The sequence below is a fragment of the Gossypium arboreum genome, chromosome 12 (assembly GCF_025698485.1).
Source record: "Gossypium arboreum isolate Shixiya-1 chromosome 12, ASM2569848v2, whole genome shotgun sequence".
Classification (NCBI taxonomy): domain Eukaryota; kingdom Viridiplantae; phylum Streptophyta; class Magnoliopsida; order Malvales; family Malvaceae; genus Gossypium; species Gossypium arboreum.
The window spans coordinates 96,876,383-96,895,515 of record NC_069081.1 but is presented as its reverse complement, the minus strand read 5'-3'; the positions used below and the strand labels follow the sequence as shown (position 1 = coordinate 96,895,515).

General features: G+C 30.4%; 1 protein-coding gene across 1 annotated transcript in view; it reads left to right on the top strand.

Moving 5' to 3' along the window:
• LOC108477360 (diacylglycerol kinase 5-like) overlaps positions 1 to 14,292 on the top strand; it is a 30,702-nt gene extending 16,410 nt beyond the window's left edge. The window contains exons 10-14 of the mRNA XM_017779878.2: positions 3,903 to 3,970; positions 11,396 to 11,470; positions 13,123 to 13,210; positions 13,334 to 13,450; positions 13,671 to 14,292. Coding sequence (XP_017635367.1) covers positions 3,903 to 3,970; positions 11,396 to 11,470; positions 13,123 to 13,210; positions 13,334 to 13,450; positions 13,671 to 14,036 — 714 coding nt within the window. The 3' untranslated portion in view covers positions 14,037 to 14,292. The remainder of the gene's footprint in view (positions 1 to 3,902; positions 3,971 to 11,395; positions 11,471 to 13,122; positions 13,211 to 13,333; positions 13,451 to 13,670) is intronic.
• The last annotated feature ends 4,841 nt before the right edge of the window (positions 14,293 to 19,133 follow it).

The following is a 19,133-nucleotide window of genomic DNA, read 5'->3' as shown; positions in this document are numbered from 1 at the left end:
AAAAACCTATTTTCCACCCTTGCTTCTTCTCTTAACTTCTTTTACAGCTAAATATCTAAGAATGCCCTTATAACTAGATTTCTATTAGTAAACGTCATAAATAAACTTAATTTTTTGAGTAATTTTCTTTTCACATTTTGTTTTTGTGTACGATAAGAATTTGGGGAAGATTATTAGCAAATGACATTTGTCTCATGAATTATACTATCTAACTTACCTTGCTACGCCAATAGCCTTTGCTTTCGATACTTTGGTTAATCTTGTACATAGTTGTCTAGGTTATCTTAGTCTATCCAAACTTTAGAAGATTGATCTTAATTTTTCAAAATTATCTTTCATAGAATGTGAGTCATGTCAAATTGGGAAACACACCCATACTTCTTTCCCAAAACAAATAAATAATGGAACTTCATCTTTATTTAGTATTGTTCATTCAGATATTTGGGGTCCAAGTTGTGTCAATTTAACTTTTGATACTTCATTTTTTTTTTATGTTTGTTCTCATTTCACTTGATTGTTTCTTATTAAAAAATAAATTTGAATTGTTTAATAATTTTAAAAACTTCTATATTGAGATTCATAATCAATTTGGCCAATTTGGTTTTTCAATTAAAATATTATGAAGTGATAATGCACAAGAATAGGTTTCCTTTCATTTATAGAAATTCATGAGTACCTAAGGAATCATCTACCAAACTTCTTATTCTTATATCCCACAACAGAATAATAATTGTACATAAAAATACTTATCACATTGAAATTTCTTGTACTAAGATTATTCATCTTAATGTACCAATTTTTTTTGGGGGATCTTGTTTTAACAACATGATATCTTATTAATCACATAACTTCTTTCTTTCTTTCTTTTTTCCATCACCACCCATGCAATTGTTTTTCCAAATCGATCATCTTATCCATTTTCTACACATGTTTGGTTATAATTTCTCTATTCACAATCATACACTAAGAAAAAATAAATTCCTTTTTAAATCCATTAAATGTGTCTTCTAGGGATAGTCTTGTCATTAGAAAGGGTAAAAAATGTTATGATTCAATCACTCAAATATTTTATTTCTACATATTTGACTTTCTTTGAAACATTTCCCTATTTTTCATCTCAACCCGTCAATAAAAAAGATGTTAAAAAAATGCTTTCAATTCCTATATTTCTTATTCTTGATATTACAACTCCTTCAAAACCTCTTCAGGTTTACTCAAGATGGCCTTCTATAAACCATTCTAATCTTCCTACATTTATAGAATAAGTTTATGTTCCCAATGACACATCTCCTACATCTCCATCTTTGATTATACCTTAAGCAAAAAAAACTTATTACAATTAGAAAAAAGTATTTGTTCTTTTCCTAATCCTCATCCTATTTACAATTTTCAGTTATCACTAGTTGTCAACTTTATATTGTGCCTTTATCTCAAATTCATCCAATGTATACATTTGTAAGATTGTTAGTGAAGCAAAGGTGGATCCTTGATTACAACATCCTATAATGGTGAAAATGAATTCTCTTCATGCTAATCATACTTGGGTTCTCCTATCTTCAAATAAATTTGCAATTGGTGGTTAATGGGTTTACATAGTTAAAGTCGATTCTATTGGCAAGATAAAATGATTGAAAGCATGATTTGTTTCATAAGGGTTTACATAAATTCTTAGCCTTAATTATGGAAAGATCTTTTCTCTAGCCGCCAAAATTTTCTCAGTTCAATTTTTTATTTCTTTTATTTCCATGAATCATTGACTATTCATCAAATTAGATATTCAAATCCATTCCTTCATGGTGAATAAACTGATGAAGTTTATATTGTGCAACCATTAGGTTTTGTTATTAAGGGAGAGTTTAAGCTAGTATGTTGGTTGTAGAAACCTTTTTATGGACTGAAACAACACTAGAGGCTTGGTTTGGAAGATTTATTGTTGTTATTCAAAACTTTGTGATGAAAAGAAGAGAACAAATTAATTAGTCATTTACCTCTAAAATAATCACGACAAGTGCATCAATTTAGTGATATATGTGGATGATATTGTTATTACAAGAGGTGATTATGAATGCATTTTCCATCTCAAACAACATTTTTTTCAATCACTTTCAAACAAAAGACTTGAGAAGTCAAAATATTTCTTTGGCATTGAGGTAGTATAATCAAATACAAGCACTACTATCTCCTAGAGAGAGTATGTTTTAAATATTGTAGAAGAAACATGAATGCTAGATTGTAAACCTACGGAAACTCTTATGAATCCCAATGTCAAGCTTGTTCCAAAACATGGGAGTCACTAAAAGATCCTATCCAATATCGAAGATTGATTGAAGAACTTAATTGTCTTACTACCATACAACCAAACATTTCCTTGTGATTAGTCAATTTTTTAAAATTTCATATGGTAGCCACAATACGTATTCTTAGGCATATCAAAAGTGCTTTTGGAGGAGGCTTATTGTATGAAGATAAAGGAAATACTCAAATTGTTGGATACTCATGTTGGTTGTGTAGGATCTTCCTCAAATAAACAATCCACTTCAGGATATTGCATTTCTTTTTTGAGGATGGGGGGATATAATATCATGAAATAGTAAGAAGGAAGATATTGTAGCAAGATCAAGTTAGAAGCAAAATATAGCAAGCCATAACCTTAACTACTTGTGAACTTATTTGATTGAGATAATTGTTTCAAGAGTTCAAATATGAAATTATCAATGTAATGAAGTTAATATGTAAAAATCAAGCAACATTGCATAATGCCTCAAATCTAATAGTTCATGAGAGATTAAAATGCATATAGATAAATTGATACTTTGTGTGACAAAATATTAAGTCAAGATGCATTGCATCCAGATTTGTCAATTCTAAATATCCGTTAAAAGATGTTTTCACTAAGAATTTTAGGAAACCTTGAATTGAATATATAAGTGACAAGCTAGAAGTCTATGATTTATATGCTATAACTTGAAGGAGACATAATTTTAAGGATTAGAATATATTTTAGGTAAGTTATATTTTAAGAAATTCAAAATAGGCTATAAACTTCCTAATTCTTTTTTATGTACATTTTATTATTGTATAAAACCCATCAAAGCTAGAAGGATAATTAAGCAAAATGTTCAGATCAAATCTCTTCAATCTTTTTTTTTCTTCCCCTCTTTAAAACCTTCATTTCTTTTGCTCCTCTCTATTTCTCTTTCTCTTCATAGTAGTCTCCAAATTCTCGTTTCCATTTTATCTTCCTCATTATTTTACAATTACATATTTAGCTTCCATAAAAAAAATTACATCTTTAGCTTCGTTTTTTTGTTGAGAAACTAAGGTATATTTTGCTAAACTTATAGGAATGCCCTACTCATGGAGTCCATATGTTAGTTAATTTACTCACTTTTTAAAGTTGCAATTAAATTCTAAAAAATGTTGAGATTCTTTGTTCAACACATACATGTGAATCATTTAAGAAAGAAACTTGAAGTGGATTAATGCATAAATTTTGAAATTAACCTGGCACAATGCATAAATGGAGCTAAGAAGTTTTCCTTCACATAGTTCATTCTTTTTTATTTGAACTACTTGAATGTTTATCATGACACAAGAACAACACTTTTTCTAATTCTTGTTTCTTTTTGTGTTTATTCTCAATTATTTCAATCTTCTTAGTAAGATTAACATTTTGAACTTGTACAAAATGTTTTTGATAGCCTTTCTGGATGAATGAATATAGATTTATGTATTGTATAGTGATATACATTGTTTATAGAAAATATAAACATTTGTATATTTGTTTCTATGTGTGTGTGTGTGTATTTTCTCTATCTTACTTATCTTTGACAAAAAAATCATCTCTTAAGAGGATATGTCAGTTAATAAATTTTCATTTTCATTTGCTTTGTTTCCAACAGACTACTTATGCAAAGCTTGGTTGTAAGCAAGGGTGGTTTGCCGCATCTGCTTTTCATCCTTCTACAACGTAATCTTTGTCTTCTTTTTTTTTTTTTAATCTTTTATGCTTCTATTTTTCATTGTTTTTCAAATTAAGCTTGGTTGCTTCTAAGTTTTATGTAATGGTAAAGGCCAACCTTTACATTTGTTGAGAGGGAGAGAAGAAACAATGAAGAAATTTGAGAGGAAAGCTTAAAAGGAAGAGAAAATAGTAACAACAACCTTTTGTGTTTCTAACTTTACCTTAAACTAAAGATTTTAGAAATATTTGTAGGTGCAAATCTTATTTAAGCTTTGTCCAAACCATTTCCTAAGCATATTTCTGAACTAGTCATTGTTATACATGTTATGATCTTTGTCAAAAATATAATTTTTATCTAAATTCTAATCATCTTTATCCTAAACCTTTTTCCTAAAAACTACTAAAAGCTTTAATATTGGTCTTCAAAAAATAAATAAAAATATAGTAAAAATAAGAGAAATCCTTTCTCTAGGTATTTAAATCCTTACTTCAAACTTCTCTTTAGGTAAGGCTTTAGTCAAAATATCAGCAAGTTGATCTTCTTAGCTACAATACACTGACTTTACTTCATGTTTTGACAAACAAATTGATATTTACTCTTTTTTTTTTTTGTGCTTGGATCTTCCATCGAAACTTGGTTTTTTTCCACTGCCTCAATTGATTTATTATCACACTTGATTTTTATTGTTTTGTTTTGAGGTAGCCCTAAATCTTTCAACAATTTCTTTAGCCACATTATTTAATTCATAATGGTTGCAATTGCAACATGCTCTACTTATTCAATTGATTGTGTCGCAATTTTTTAATTGTTTGAGTTCCATGCAAATGTGCTCAAACTAAGCATATATACATAGTCAAAAATGCTTTTCATGTCCTAACAAGATCTAGGAAAAACATTGTCTACATAATCCACCAATTTCCCTTTATCTAACTTTTGAAATAAAATTTCAAAATCAATTGTTCCATTAATGTATCTCAACACTCTCTTATTCTGAGTTGAGCTTTACTTGGACAATATGTAAATCTAATAAAAAGATTGGTAGCAAGGATTATGTCTGGTCTAGTTGCTTTCAAATAAAAGAAACCAATGAGCCTTCTGTAATTGGTTTCATCAACCTTGGTAGAGTTGTCATATTTGCAAAGCTTCTCATTTTGACCAACACTTTTACAATTTTTTATATTGAATTTTTTCAGTGCTTGCTTGACATAATTTTGTTGATAAATGAAAATTCTTTGTTCAAATCGAGAAATTTGAATTCCAAAAAAGTAAAACATCTCTCCCAAGTTTATCATTTCAAATACCATCATTTGATCTTTGAATTTTTGCATCAATTTAGAGTTGCTCACAATTACCATTAAGTCATCAATGTTTAGAGAGACAATAAAAATAATTATTGTTATCAATAGTTTTGACATACAATGTAGTCTCATAAAAGCTTTTCTTGAATTGCAAACTCAACACGTGATCATCACTATTGAAATACCAAACTCTTGGAGCTTGTTTTAATCCATACAAAGACCTATTTTAGTAGATAAAATTTATCTTTGTTCCTTTTAGTAACAAAACCTTCAGGTTGTTTAATGTAGATCTCCACTTGAAAATAGTCAATCAAAAATGCTAATTTAACTTAAGTTAAATTGTTTCCATCTTTTCTGTTTTACTCATCCTAATAATAGTCTTATTATGTCTAGCCTTTTAATTGGAGGAAAAGTTTTTAAATAATCAACATTATACTATTGGTAGTAGCTCTTAGCAACTAATCATCTACATTTGATTTGGTTTGGTAATCCATTTGACTTTAACTATGTTCTTATTGTTAGGTTTGTTTGCTAGCATCCAAGTCAGATTCTTCTAATCATTAAAATATTCACCTTCATGATATCTTTCTATTCTTAAAATTTGAAGGCTTCTTCAAAGTTGTTTGGTTCAAGTATAGTAACATTTGATGTCTAATAGATGTCAGTAAGTGGTTTAGTTCCTCTTACTAGATCATGGTGAATAGTTTTATCATCAAGAGTGAAGTCTTTTTGCTATTAAGAATTCAAGTTGATATGTTCCTTTTGGCTTGATCTTCATTTGTTTCTCAACTCAATGTTGCATGTTCATTAAACTTTACAATTCTACTTACAGTTACCTTGCATATAAGTAGATTGTAAGTTTTATAGTCTCTTCTAATGTTGCTATAGCCTAAGAAAATGAATATTTTTGTATTCTAATCAAGCATGTTACTTTTAACCTTAGGAACATGAATATAAAAAAAGCTTTTAAAAAATTTAAGATAATAAATAGAAGGTTTACTGCCATAGCAACTTTTATACAAGTCTTTACTTTGAAGGCTTCGGTTGGCATTTTGTTGAGTAGGTAGATAGTAGTGTTTGTTGCTTCCACAAAAATTTATTATAAAGATATTTTTGAAACAACATGCATCTAGCCATTTTTATAATGCATCTAGTCAATTTGTTTTCAATACATACAACTCGGCAAAACTCATTAAACTTGTCAGATGTGTACTTAATATCATTATCTAACCTAATGATTTTGATTTTCTAATCATTTTAGTTGTTAATCAAGGCCTTGAGTCCTCAAAGTACATTTGTTACCTCAAATTTTTGTTTCATGAATCATATCCAATACATCTGGGTAAAATGACCTCGTAGAAACATTTACTACCTTAGATTTTTTTATTTAGGACCTTTAATTAAAATACCTCATCTTTTTATAACACAATTTAGATTTATTAACTAGATCAATATATGTTAAATTGGATTGATCCCAATCTAAGGAGAAATATTTCCCTTTTATGCTAATAGTAAAGAGCTCATGGTTTTATATATCGTAAATAACATATGATTTGTCTTTAAACACCAAATAATAATTCTTTTCTAATATCTACCCTAAGTTGAGGAGATTCTGATCTATTTGTGGTATAAATAAAACATCTATAATTAGTTTTGTACCCAATGATGTCTTAACTATCACAATTTCTTTTCCTTTAACTTCTATGAACTCACCATTACCAATTATGACTTTGGAACAAGAAGTTTTATTTAGTTCCTTAAATAAGTTGATGTTTGATTCCATATAATAAGTACATCCACTGTTGATAAACCATGCAGTTAAGGAACTTTTGGTTGCATAAGATAAAGCATCATTAACCTATTAATCTTTCTACTGCAAGATGTCTGTAATTATAGCCTATTAATCTTGTCATTGTTGGCTTTTATTCTTGCATAGTATATCTTGTCTATACTAATAATACTTATTTAGATTTGTGGACTTCTTGTAGCATGAACATAGTGGAACTTTGCCTTTCTTTCCACTATTTTTAGAGTTACTTTTTCTTCAATCACATTGTTTCTTTTTTTCTTTTTCTTTTTTTGCCCTTTGCTTGCATTTTGCCTTTCCTTTGGCTCCAAATGCATCTTATATTGAATCCTCTTACCTAATAGCCCTCCTTTTCTCTTGGGTCATTTAGGAGTTACCTAAGGTGCCTAACCACTTGACCACTTCAATTGCTTTGTTAAATGCTAACACATTTATTTTAAAACAAGGCATAGTACAAACTAGGATTTTAAAGTGAAATTGCTCAAAATAGAAAATGATGTGAGGGAAAGAACTTGAACTCAGATCTTCAAGGACAACTCCACCACTACTTAGCCTTTAGACTAAATACTTGTTATCATCTAATGTGCAAAGATAACTTTTAAAAATTGGGGCGTGGCCATTCTTGGTTCATTAACCCCAATTTTTACTAACCCAATTTTTGAGATATGACAACTCTCCCCTCCTTAAAAAAATTTCATCCTCGAAATTCCTATTGTCATGCCATACACTTAACAAAAAATTCATCACTCCTCTTTCCAAACTGACCACCACGCTTCCGCTGTGCAACTCTAATTCCAATGCAGTTCTAGACATTACTTCGTTTTAAACTACCAACAGACTTCATATTCACTATCACGGATTGTCTCAAAGAACTATATACAGAAATATCACTAACAATTTCCTCTACTCCAAATTCTCAGTTTAATAGAAACACTTTTAACAACAGACATTTGGGTAAAACCAATTCTCAATCAACACAAGGTACAACCACTAATTATTACCTAAAAGTTTTCAGTTCTAAAATCTACAGTTTCAAAAATATTCTTAATTATTCATATATATTAATTTTCAATCTAAATTTCAATAAGTACATCATTTAAAGAGGAATCAACATCAGAGTCTTAGATTCTCGGTAATTCGATTTTGAAATTTAATAGTAATATATATATTTTAAAAAATACTCTTTAAAACATGCATGCAGACTCAATTAAAAATCCATAGTTTAAGCTTTAAACTCAACTCTGATACCATCAAATGTAACACCCCAAACTCGACCTAGACATTATGGCCAAATTTCGGAAGCCACATTAATCTCGTTGAAAAACTTTTTCTCATCAACTGTGAGAGACTCGCGGCTATATAAAATCGTGTCTCTAAAGGTTGAATAAGACGGGGGCAACGAACAAAGTAGAATCAACCCTAGATCTTCCTTATCATACTGAACCTCCACGGCCTCCAAGTTTGAGAGAATTTCTTTAAACAGTGTTAAGTGTTCGTGTACAGACGCACCTTCCTCCAAACGATGAGCATAAAAACGTTACTTCGTATGCAACTTGCTTGTTAGAGTTTTCGACATACATATTTGTTCTAGCCTCTTCCATAATGCAGCGGCAGTCTTCTCTTTCATCACATCCTACAAAATTTCGTTGGACAAATGCAGATGTAATTGTGTTAACGCCTTTCGATCCTTACGCTTCTTCTCTTCATCTGTTAATGTCGAAGGCATCTTATCTATCCTAGCGGGGCATCCTCCGAGATCCATCTGCAAGAAGCGCTTGCATCTTAATTTGCCACAATGCAAATCGGTGTTGCGATCCAACGGTGGAATTTCATACTTCAAAGACGTCATTACCGTGATCGAGATGAATAACCCGGAAGCTCGGATACCATTTTTTTTAAAAAAAAAATAAAATAAAATAAAGAACACACAAATTTTACGTGGAAACCCTTTCGGGAAAAAACCACGGACAGAGGAGAAGAAAATTCACTATGTCGAAAAATTTGAATTCAATACAAGAGGAATAGACTATGTCTATTTATAGGCTTGTAAAGCCATATTCTAGTAGGATTGAAACACCTTATCCTAATCAATATAAAATAGATGAAGTTTAATAAGGTTTAAAAACCTTATTCTAAAATAAAATAAAAGAAGTCTAGTTCTATATGGATTTTATTTTTATTTTATTTTCTATCGTATTTTATTTAAATAAGAATTTGGGTCACTTAATTTTAACATTAATTTTTTAAATAAAATTACACTAAAAATTACAGCATGATATAGCCCAAATGCCTATTACACAGTCTATTACAGAAACACATTAATTCATGCTTTGAGTAAACACTTTTTTTAGTCAAACCTATGCCTATTACACAAACATTGTATTGTATATTACAGCATGATATAGCCCAAATGTTTTGAAACCCAAAATAGTGTCGGCTATCACAAAGCGAAAATCCAAAAACATTTTTAGATACCAAAAATAATACATGGTTGTCAGCCATGCAATGGCTTGCACTAAAAAAATTATTTTTTAAATACTTTTTCAATTATTAGCTAATATTTTAGGGATTGGAGACATGGATGTTGGTCATGGAGTGTTTAGAATCTCTCAACATTGTTCATTTCAAGTCATTTAGGTGATTGTTTTTAAACTAGAGTCATTTACATAAATAATAATTTTTGTGGGGGTTATTTCGATAAAATAGTCAAATTTTAGTAAAAATAATTATGCATATTTTTCAAAATATCCTATCCGTCTCTACTACACACTAAAATGAGTTCCCTATAACTCATCCAATCAAAACACACCAACACATATGTTGACAAGCCACCAATTTTGCAAATAAGCTGCCAACACATATAGTTCTGGATAAGCCACCATAATTGATATGTGGTTAATTCACCAATTAAGTCATATTAAGTTGCTCGGCAAAGATGAGTTACTAATTTAAGTGTGGTCATCTTTAAAGCTTCAAATTCTCTTTTGAGGTTAAGCACTATCTAGTTTTGTCATTGCTTTGGAACTCCTCCTTGATTATGTCTCAATCTTGCTTTGCAGTCCCACTTGCCATGATTCTTATAAAAATTTCATCAAAAATGAATCACTCAATACATTATTTGCCTATGTATATCTTTGCTTTTTCTTCACTATGATTCTTTAATTGAGTTATGGTAGGATGGTTGGAAGATGTGTTTGGTTTCTTTTCACCTAACCATATAAAAAAAATCAAAAGCATTTAAATATGCTTTCATTTTAACAGTTCATATTTGATAGTTTTCGAAAAAAAAATGGAAGTAAAAAGAAAATTTTAAATCGTGCCGACAATTTAAAACTTATAAGGAGAGGAATGTAAGAACCAAGTTTTTCTAGGTCTTACTTGAATGCCTTAGGCAAAAGATCTCACCCGTAAATCCTTTCTAACTCTTATTCAAACCACATCCTAAGCATGATTCTTAATTAATCTTTTTTGTCTACGTCATTATCCTTATCTTGAGTGCAATACTTATCTAAATACTAATCATCATGTCCATTCTTAACATTATCGTTCCACATCCTAAATTTTATTTAAAATCTACTAAAATATTTGTTACATGCTTTGCCTTAAAATCTATAAGAAGGAGACAGGATAGAGAAATAAAAGGGACAATGGCAGTCCTACTTGGCGTGAAGATTGCTAGTTCAGGGTAGGGTACGGTACTAAAGGTCCTCGGACTTCCAGGCGGTTTTTCTTTTGGGCAGCTAATCTCCATTGGATCTAATCAATACTTCCCTATGGATTTGGTTACCGAGATATCTTTTTCTTTCGCTGTTCTAAGGGATTTTTTGGATAATCTCCTCCCATGCTACAAACCGTCAAATCTAAACTACATCTTTTCGCTCTTCTGTCTTCAAAAGATAAATACAAACGAAGAAAAAAAACAAGTTATTGTCATATTTTTAACCAGTAAAGTAGTATTATATTCAACAAAGTTTCATGCATTTTCCTTTCATTGATAATTGACTTTTTTTTTTCTCTAATGAATTTTTTTGTTAATGGAAATAAAACATAAATTCAAAAGAAAAAAAAAATGAAGAAAGCTGACGGACTTAAGAGTTTAAAACATGAAAATTACTCGTGTAATATGTTCTATATAATACTACCGCCTTTCGAGTCAAAGTGGCATTTTAGGTTCTCATTTTGTGAGAAATTGCAGCATATCTGCAAATAACTGTCTTTAATTCTCCCAAGTTTTTCCTATTGGTTTGAAACATTTATAATCTCTCAATATATAACTTCATGTCTTTTCTAGTAAACTGAAATTTTATTATGATCTTAAACTACAGGAATGTTGCCCAGCTTGTAAAAGTTCAAATCAAGAAGAAACTTGGTCAATGGGAAGACCTCCAGATACACCACAGGTAATTTCATTTGGTCCAAATGCAGGTCACTGGCTTTCGATATTATTTATTTGATCATGTGGAAAGAAAAGGATCTATTCATTCGTACCAAAAACTTTCATTACGTCACATTCATAGGTTGTGTTGACAAGATATTCCATCTCTTCATTTCATGGCAGAGCCTGTCACTAATTTTTATATATTGCCATACTTGAAAAAGATACCAAAATTTATTCTAAAATGACAGTCTGCATATTTTCATTCAATCACCTGTAGAAAGTGATTGTTAGAGCATGTTGTTAGGGAAGCTGCTGTTGCTTGTTTCATGTAATGCTACTTGTTTTCTCGTTTGGGACATCATTTTGGAGCCTATTTGCATGTTTGACAAAATAATAACAAAAAACTTGTTTTCTTGTTTGGGCCATCATTAGCCCTATACAAGTTTCGTTTAGGTTAAGTTTAATCCATTTGATTATGGCATGTTTGATAAAACAAGAATAAGTGACGTGTTTGTCTCTCAACTGATTTCTTTAAAGTGGTTTGATAAACATAAAAGTTCTATTATATCTTGATAATTGAAGTGTTAGTTTTTAGAGATAATAATCAATATTATTCAAGGGAGTTTCTCAAGAACTTATCAACTGTTGTAAAGGAGAATAATTTTTTGCTTTCTAAGCTTATAAAGAGGTGACACATTCCCTTAGGAATTATTAGTTTTAAGAGTTGATTTTTACATACAGGGTGCACAAAGTGTGTTTCGTTTAGCTTGCTTGTTTGTCTCTTTATTTGATTGTTTGCTTTGTTGACTAAGGTGTTTGTTATACTTGGTCGAATCACTGTTGTGTGACCATTGTGAGTTAAGTGATCATTAGTTTTTTATTGGGTTTACATATATTTGCTTGGAGAAGAAGTTGTGAGCTTTAGATAGGGAATAAGTGTACTTTTGAATAAATTGGTGATTGAATAAAAGATTTAAGCGATGCTTCGTAGATGTAGGACCATTGTGTCTAAACTAAACTGTATGAACAAAAATCAGTTGTATTGCTTCTTTTATTTACTTGTTTTTCATTATGCCACCTTTTTTATTCTAATTGTTATTACAGCAAAATTGATACTCCTATCTGCAAACTAATTTACACATGCCAATAACTTGATAATTTGAATACTTATTTTAATATCTTTTATATTACCATTTAATTATTAATATTTTTGAGAAATATAATTTGATAAATAGAAACTAAGTATAATATAAGAGTTTAATGAACCTAAATAAGAAAAAAGGAGAAGCCCAATAGTTCTCTGGTGAAAAGTGAAAGGGGCTTAACTCACTATCATGACAGTTTTTATTTGACTACGATAATGTTGTTTGCAAAATTTGGCCATGCGATTCTATAGAACTTCTTCCTAACCCCACAATTTCTCGAAAAGCTTCAAGAAGAGTATAATCTCATCAATGAGGTTCTCTTGATTTCTGGGAGATAAAGATGTCGTCTTGTTTCTTTTCTTTTTCTTTCCATCTTTTCAAGCTTTACTATTCCTATTCTTAACTAGTAGATGATTCATGCTTATTTTAGAATTTTCAGCTTAATTTCCTTTCATTGCTTCACTGTATGATGCTTCTAATATATATATTTTTCCTAATGTCCCTGGTTCCCCTCTCCAAACTCGAACAGCATAAGGTCGATCGTATGTCTTAACTTGCCCAGTTTTTCTGGTGGTCTAAATCCTTGGGGAGTGCCAAGTGGGAGAAGACAACGTGATGTTAGTTCTAAATACATGATTTGTTTTATATTTGACATTTGGTGTTTCCCTTTTGTTAAGAAATATTGACCAACTTTGCTCATAAAAATCTGATGAATTATTTTTTCTCAATTGACTTTACAGAAAGACTTCACTCCACCTTACGTTGATGATGGCCTTCTCGAGGTTGTTGGTTTTAGAAATGCTTGGCATGGGCTCGTCTTGCTAGCTCCAAAGGGACATGGAACTCGGTTGGCACAGGTAATAATTAAAAGAAGGCATAGTTCAATAGTTAAAACGCTATACGGCTCATGGATAACCCTAGCTCAAACCCTTTTCCCGCACCAAAGAATGAAAAAAAAAAAAAAAACTCGAATCAATGATTTTATTTGTCCCTTATAATTTTCCTTCATTATTAAGGACCAGAAATTAGTTAAAATTTAAGTAAATATTAATGTCAAGTATTTAATATGGAAAATAGGCACACCGGATACGCTTTGAGTTTCACAAAGGTGCCGCAGACCATACATTTATGAGGATTGATGGGGAACCATGGAAGCAACCATTGCCAGTTGATATCGATACTGTGGTGGTCGAAATTTCTCACCTCGGACAAGTCAATATGCTTGCAACCCAAGATTGCCGGTCTAAAAGTATCAATGATGATACCTCATCCAGTAGCCATCGCAGCCAAGTCAATGATGATGATGATGACGATGAGGATGATGGTGGTGGTGGTGATGATGATGATGATGTTGATGAAGATGACCCAGAAGAGTTTCGGAAATTTGGTGCTGCCAATACGTTCAAAATCCCTGATGACCTCGAGATCTCTCATCTTAGTTAAACTTTTAATACTCCATTTCTTTTACCCTTTCACTCATTTTCCGTGGTAAATACTCATTTTTCAATATAGCTGTAAAATGCTATCGTTCATGCTCCACTTGCTGTCATCTTAAACCCAGGTGGTTCCAACCATTATTTAGGGAACTCAATACCTTTACCGTAGACATAGCATTAAAATAATAGGAAAGCACATAACACATTGGTATTGGTTTGAATTGCTATTCTAAGGCCATCATCCTCATTAAAGATGAGAAGAACGTAACAAGCGACAACATTGGAACCAACTTCGACTAGTTTCTCATCTTTTTAGGGGAAGTTTTAGTCATCTTGTAATCCTTTAAAATTCCATAAAGCATTGCTGGTATACACAGATTCTTTGAAAAAAAATTAAATTTCATTCACTTCCTTTGAAATTTTAAAATTTTAAAATAGTAAAAATAAAATTATACTTTGACTCATTAAAATGATAAAATTGATTTAATCCTTCAAAATTATAAAGATAGAGGCAATTAAAATGATAAATTTATATTTTTACTATTGTAAAATTATAATTTAATTTCGGCCCCTAAAAGAGTTTTCTGACCGTGTTCTTTTGTACAATTTTGCTCTCTTTTTTATTAATTAATCATTTCTTATTTGTCAATAAAAAAATTAAGAAACCAAAAAGAGGGTGGGTCTCCTTGTTTTGATGTTCTTTGATTTGGGAGGAAAACTATCAATACAAAGTCTCAAGACTTGCAACATTTTGTCGTTACATCTAAGGGCGAAGTCAGAAAATTTTTTAGGAAGGTTAAAATTAAATTGTAACTTTTACGATAGTAAAAGTATAATTTTATTATTTTAATAGTCTCTATCTTTATAATTTTTAAAAGATTAAATAAAAATTTTATAATTTTTAAGAAGGGTAAAAGTGAAATTTTAGGGAGTTGAAGACTCTGCCATTGTCCCTGGTTTCGCCCCTGATTACATCCTTTAACAAAAGAGCAACAATACCAGATGGAGGCGTATGGGAATACTTGGGTTCTATAATGAGTGCCTTAGCATACAGTTTCTACGAGTGATCGTCCTCTAGTCCTCCAAGTGGTTTAACAGCAGGTTGCACGTCATCTCAAGCATAACTTTGTGAATGCATTTGTCCCAAGCCAATGATAAACCTTCAAATGCTCCCCATAACTCCAATAACTAAACACGAGCCCACTTTCTTAAAAAAGCCCCCATCCTCCACCATGGCCTTTCACCGCACCACCAGTCATGGCATTGTTGTCTAATCGAAGGTAGTCAATACGATACTAATGGATGTACTATTTTTTTTACTGGAATTAATCTGTTTTAATGTACTATTTTGAATTTATTGATATTTTAATATATATATATTTAATGCTATATATAAATATAAATATTTATAAATATCAAATAAATGGTATTGAATAAATTTTAAATATAAAATATTAGTTAATTACATAAAATACTCATCAATAAACTCAACAAATAAAATTCATCATTCAGTAAATCTAAAATTAACAAGAAAAAGAAACTAAAGGATGAGTAGATTTTTCAATAACATAAGCTGAAGGGTGATTGGGGATTTTATTTGAAAAATAAGGTGAGTGAATTTGTTAATTATATTTTAGTTTTACATTTTCAATGTGAAAGTATGTAAAAAAATTTTAAAGTTTAACATTTTAAACTTTACTTTTTAGTGTAGTCTTTTTTTATTAGTCAATACATTTCAATTAAGTCTTTAGCGTAATACTAAATAGTTAAAATATTATATATATTTTTATATTATTTAGACACAGTTGAGTCTTGTCGAAACCATTTTTATAGGTGTTTGAAAAATGGGATTCGACTTTTTGAAAAATAAAAATGAGAGTCGCCACCAATATTTTAAAGTGTGATTGGATCACTATATAAAACATTTTGGTCTACGAAACTGTGAGAAAATAGGTTCGGGAGTCGGTTACGTTCGAGGAAGTATTAGCACCCTCGTAACGCCTAAAATTGGTACCAAATTGAATAGTTTTGTCTTAATGTCAGAATTTTGAAAATATTTAAAAAATGAGATTTCATTAAAACCGTAATAATTCAAATTAAGAGAATCGAGATTCATTCGCTTTGAAGGAGTATTAAATATCGTATCCAGCATAATTGGATATCTTTAAACTTTCGTAGCTGAAATCATCTTACGATTTATAAAACTCGCTTAAAAAGGATATTTTAGATATTTGGACAAACGGGAAATTGCAACCCAGCATATTAGGGCACTACTTCTCGAATTTCCAAATATCAAAACATTACCTTACTTTTTAAAATTCCTTTTGAATCAAATGAGATTTCTTGTCTTGAAAATAATGATGTGTTACATAGCACAAGAAATCGAATAAACCTAATTACAATATATGTTTTATCATTTTATGCAAATATAGTAAAGATGACGAACAAGGATCTAAATTACATAATACGTTATTATTTCATGCATGATCATAAATAACATAAACATACATATATTATTAGTACATGCAAAATACAACATGGAATATAATGAATTCAATAATAAAAATTGTATAACGATACATAACAACATTTTATGCAAATATATATCTAAACTATCATAATTAACTAATTTTATGTGAATATAAAAAACAATAATAAAATGATATGTGAAATTTAATCCATTAGACAATATCAAAATAAAGGAGAATCTAAAATAAATAAACAAATTTAGTGTATAAAATATAAAAATAAGCTATTTAGAAATATATTAAATAATATAAAAATAATAAAAGAGGACTCCATTTTTAAATGATACATATATAGATTATACTATAAGGTATAATAACTTATAATGTACTAAATATTGATATTATATTTATTTATTTAATAGTAAAATAAAATAATGAAACTATATAACTAATGAGTGCTAAAATAATATATATTTTATAATAAAATAATGTAAGAAATAATATAGTAAAATATAGAATATAACTTATAACCAAAATATATAATAATATATACCATATGATAAATAATATAAAATATATAATAAAATGTAATATGTAATAAAATATAATGAAATATGAATACTATAAATAAGGATAATATACACTATTTATTTAACAATAATTTTTAAAAAATTTATTTATACAATCAATGAGTAATAATACATAATAAAAATATAATAATATTATATATATAATAAAATATGATAACATGTAATTTATAAATAAATAATAATAATAAAATAATATAATATAATGAATGTTACATAAATATATTATTTTATACAATTAATATTTTTTAAAAATTGAATAGTATTTAAAATAAACTAAAATATATAAAAGGATTAAAATTAAAATAATTGGAAACTTTGGGCTAATTAGAGAAATATAAAAAGAATTTGGGCTCATTTGGAAAGCGCATAAAAACCGAGAGACTCACTGGGCAATTTGCCCTAATCCCAAAACGACACCGTTTCCCCGAATACGGTCTTAAATCACTGTGAGGGCCAAATTGAAATAGAATTAGAATATTTGGGCTAAATTAAGAAATAAAATGAAATTAAACTGGAAATACCGAAAACACAGAAAGATCAATAGGGCAATTTGCCCATTTTCCAAAAACGCGCGGATCCTCCCCGGGTAATCGGGTCAACGCGCGGATCTTTTGTTGAAACGACGCCATTTAAATGCTTATTGAACTAAGCCAAAACGACGTCGTACTCAAGGGGTTATATAAACCAAAATTTAGCCCTGAAAACATTTTTAAACTTGCCTTTAAAAAAATGAAAGAAAACTCTCCGAAAGAGAGTTGAGGGCAGACCCTCGGAACACCGTGGTGTCTCTGTCATCGGGTCCCCTACGCGCCTACGCGCCGTCACCAATCTCACCGAGTACAGCAGTTTAGAAGGCTAAAAGCCTTCGTTTCTGGGTAAAACACAGGTAACCCTTTTTCTTTTCAATTTTTAACAGTTTTTTTACAAAATAGAAAGTAAATAAATAGATCCGTATATTTATACATGAAAAAAAAACAAAATATCACCTCTTGGAAAATGAACGATTGTTTCTTATTTCTTCTGTGAATATTTGTGTGTTCTTTTTCTTTTCTGCCAAAAAGATCCCCTTTACATCATTCTGATTCAGGCTTTTATAGCCACTGTACATAGTATTTTGCATATTTTAAAGTTATTCCCTGCCATATTTGTTTTGTTTCTGTCGTTTCTTTCCATTTTTGCAGGTGATCGAGGAGACTTAGCAACAACGAACACCGGCGTTGACTCGGGCATGACTCGAAGCCTGAAATCATGGCCTGGAATCATGGTGCTGATGGTGCAAGATGAACCGACGCATTGATTACGGTGTTTAGCTTCTGGAGCCTTCCATTTGCGGCGCCTAGGGTTTCTGAAACCCTAGGACTTTCCGTGTTCTATTAACAACTTGGGCCATTTGGGCCTTGTACGTCTTGGGTCTTAGGAGTAGGCTTTTAGAAATGGGTTTGTAATGTAACGGGTTGGGTCTGTCGAGTAGTGTTGGTATTTGGGTTTGATTTAGGCTAATGGGGTATTGGGTGTTAGGCCACATGTGCAATGGGTTTATGGGGTATAATTTGCCTTTTGGGCTTTATTTCTTTTGTAACATGGACTGTACAAATTGGACATTTTATTTTATTTTATTCTTTTGGTTTTCTGTTTGGTTTATTAAGCCCGGACGAATTTGGGCTATTACAACTGCCCCTCTTTGCTCATTTCTATGTAACAGGAATCGAGCAAAGACTATAAAAGGACCAAATTTGCCTGGTCTGGCCCAATCTTTGAGATCTTTTCTTCAAATGGTCTTCAACCTATTTGCAACTTCAGAGGTATTGGACCATAAATATGATAGCTTCAATTTGCTTCACTTGTAACTTCAGGGAGACAATATCTGCTATCTTTAACCTGCTTTCTGCAACCTCAGGAATGCTATGTTGATATTTTTGATCTACTCCCTGACAAAGCAGAGACGCCAAATCTGCTATTTTTTATCTGCTCTCCGTCAATACAGAGACACCAAATCATCTTAGATTTACTTCAACGTAAACACGTGAAAGCCAAATCAGCTATGTC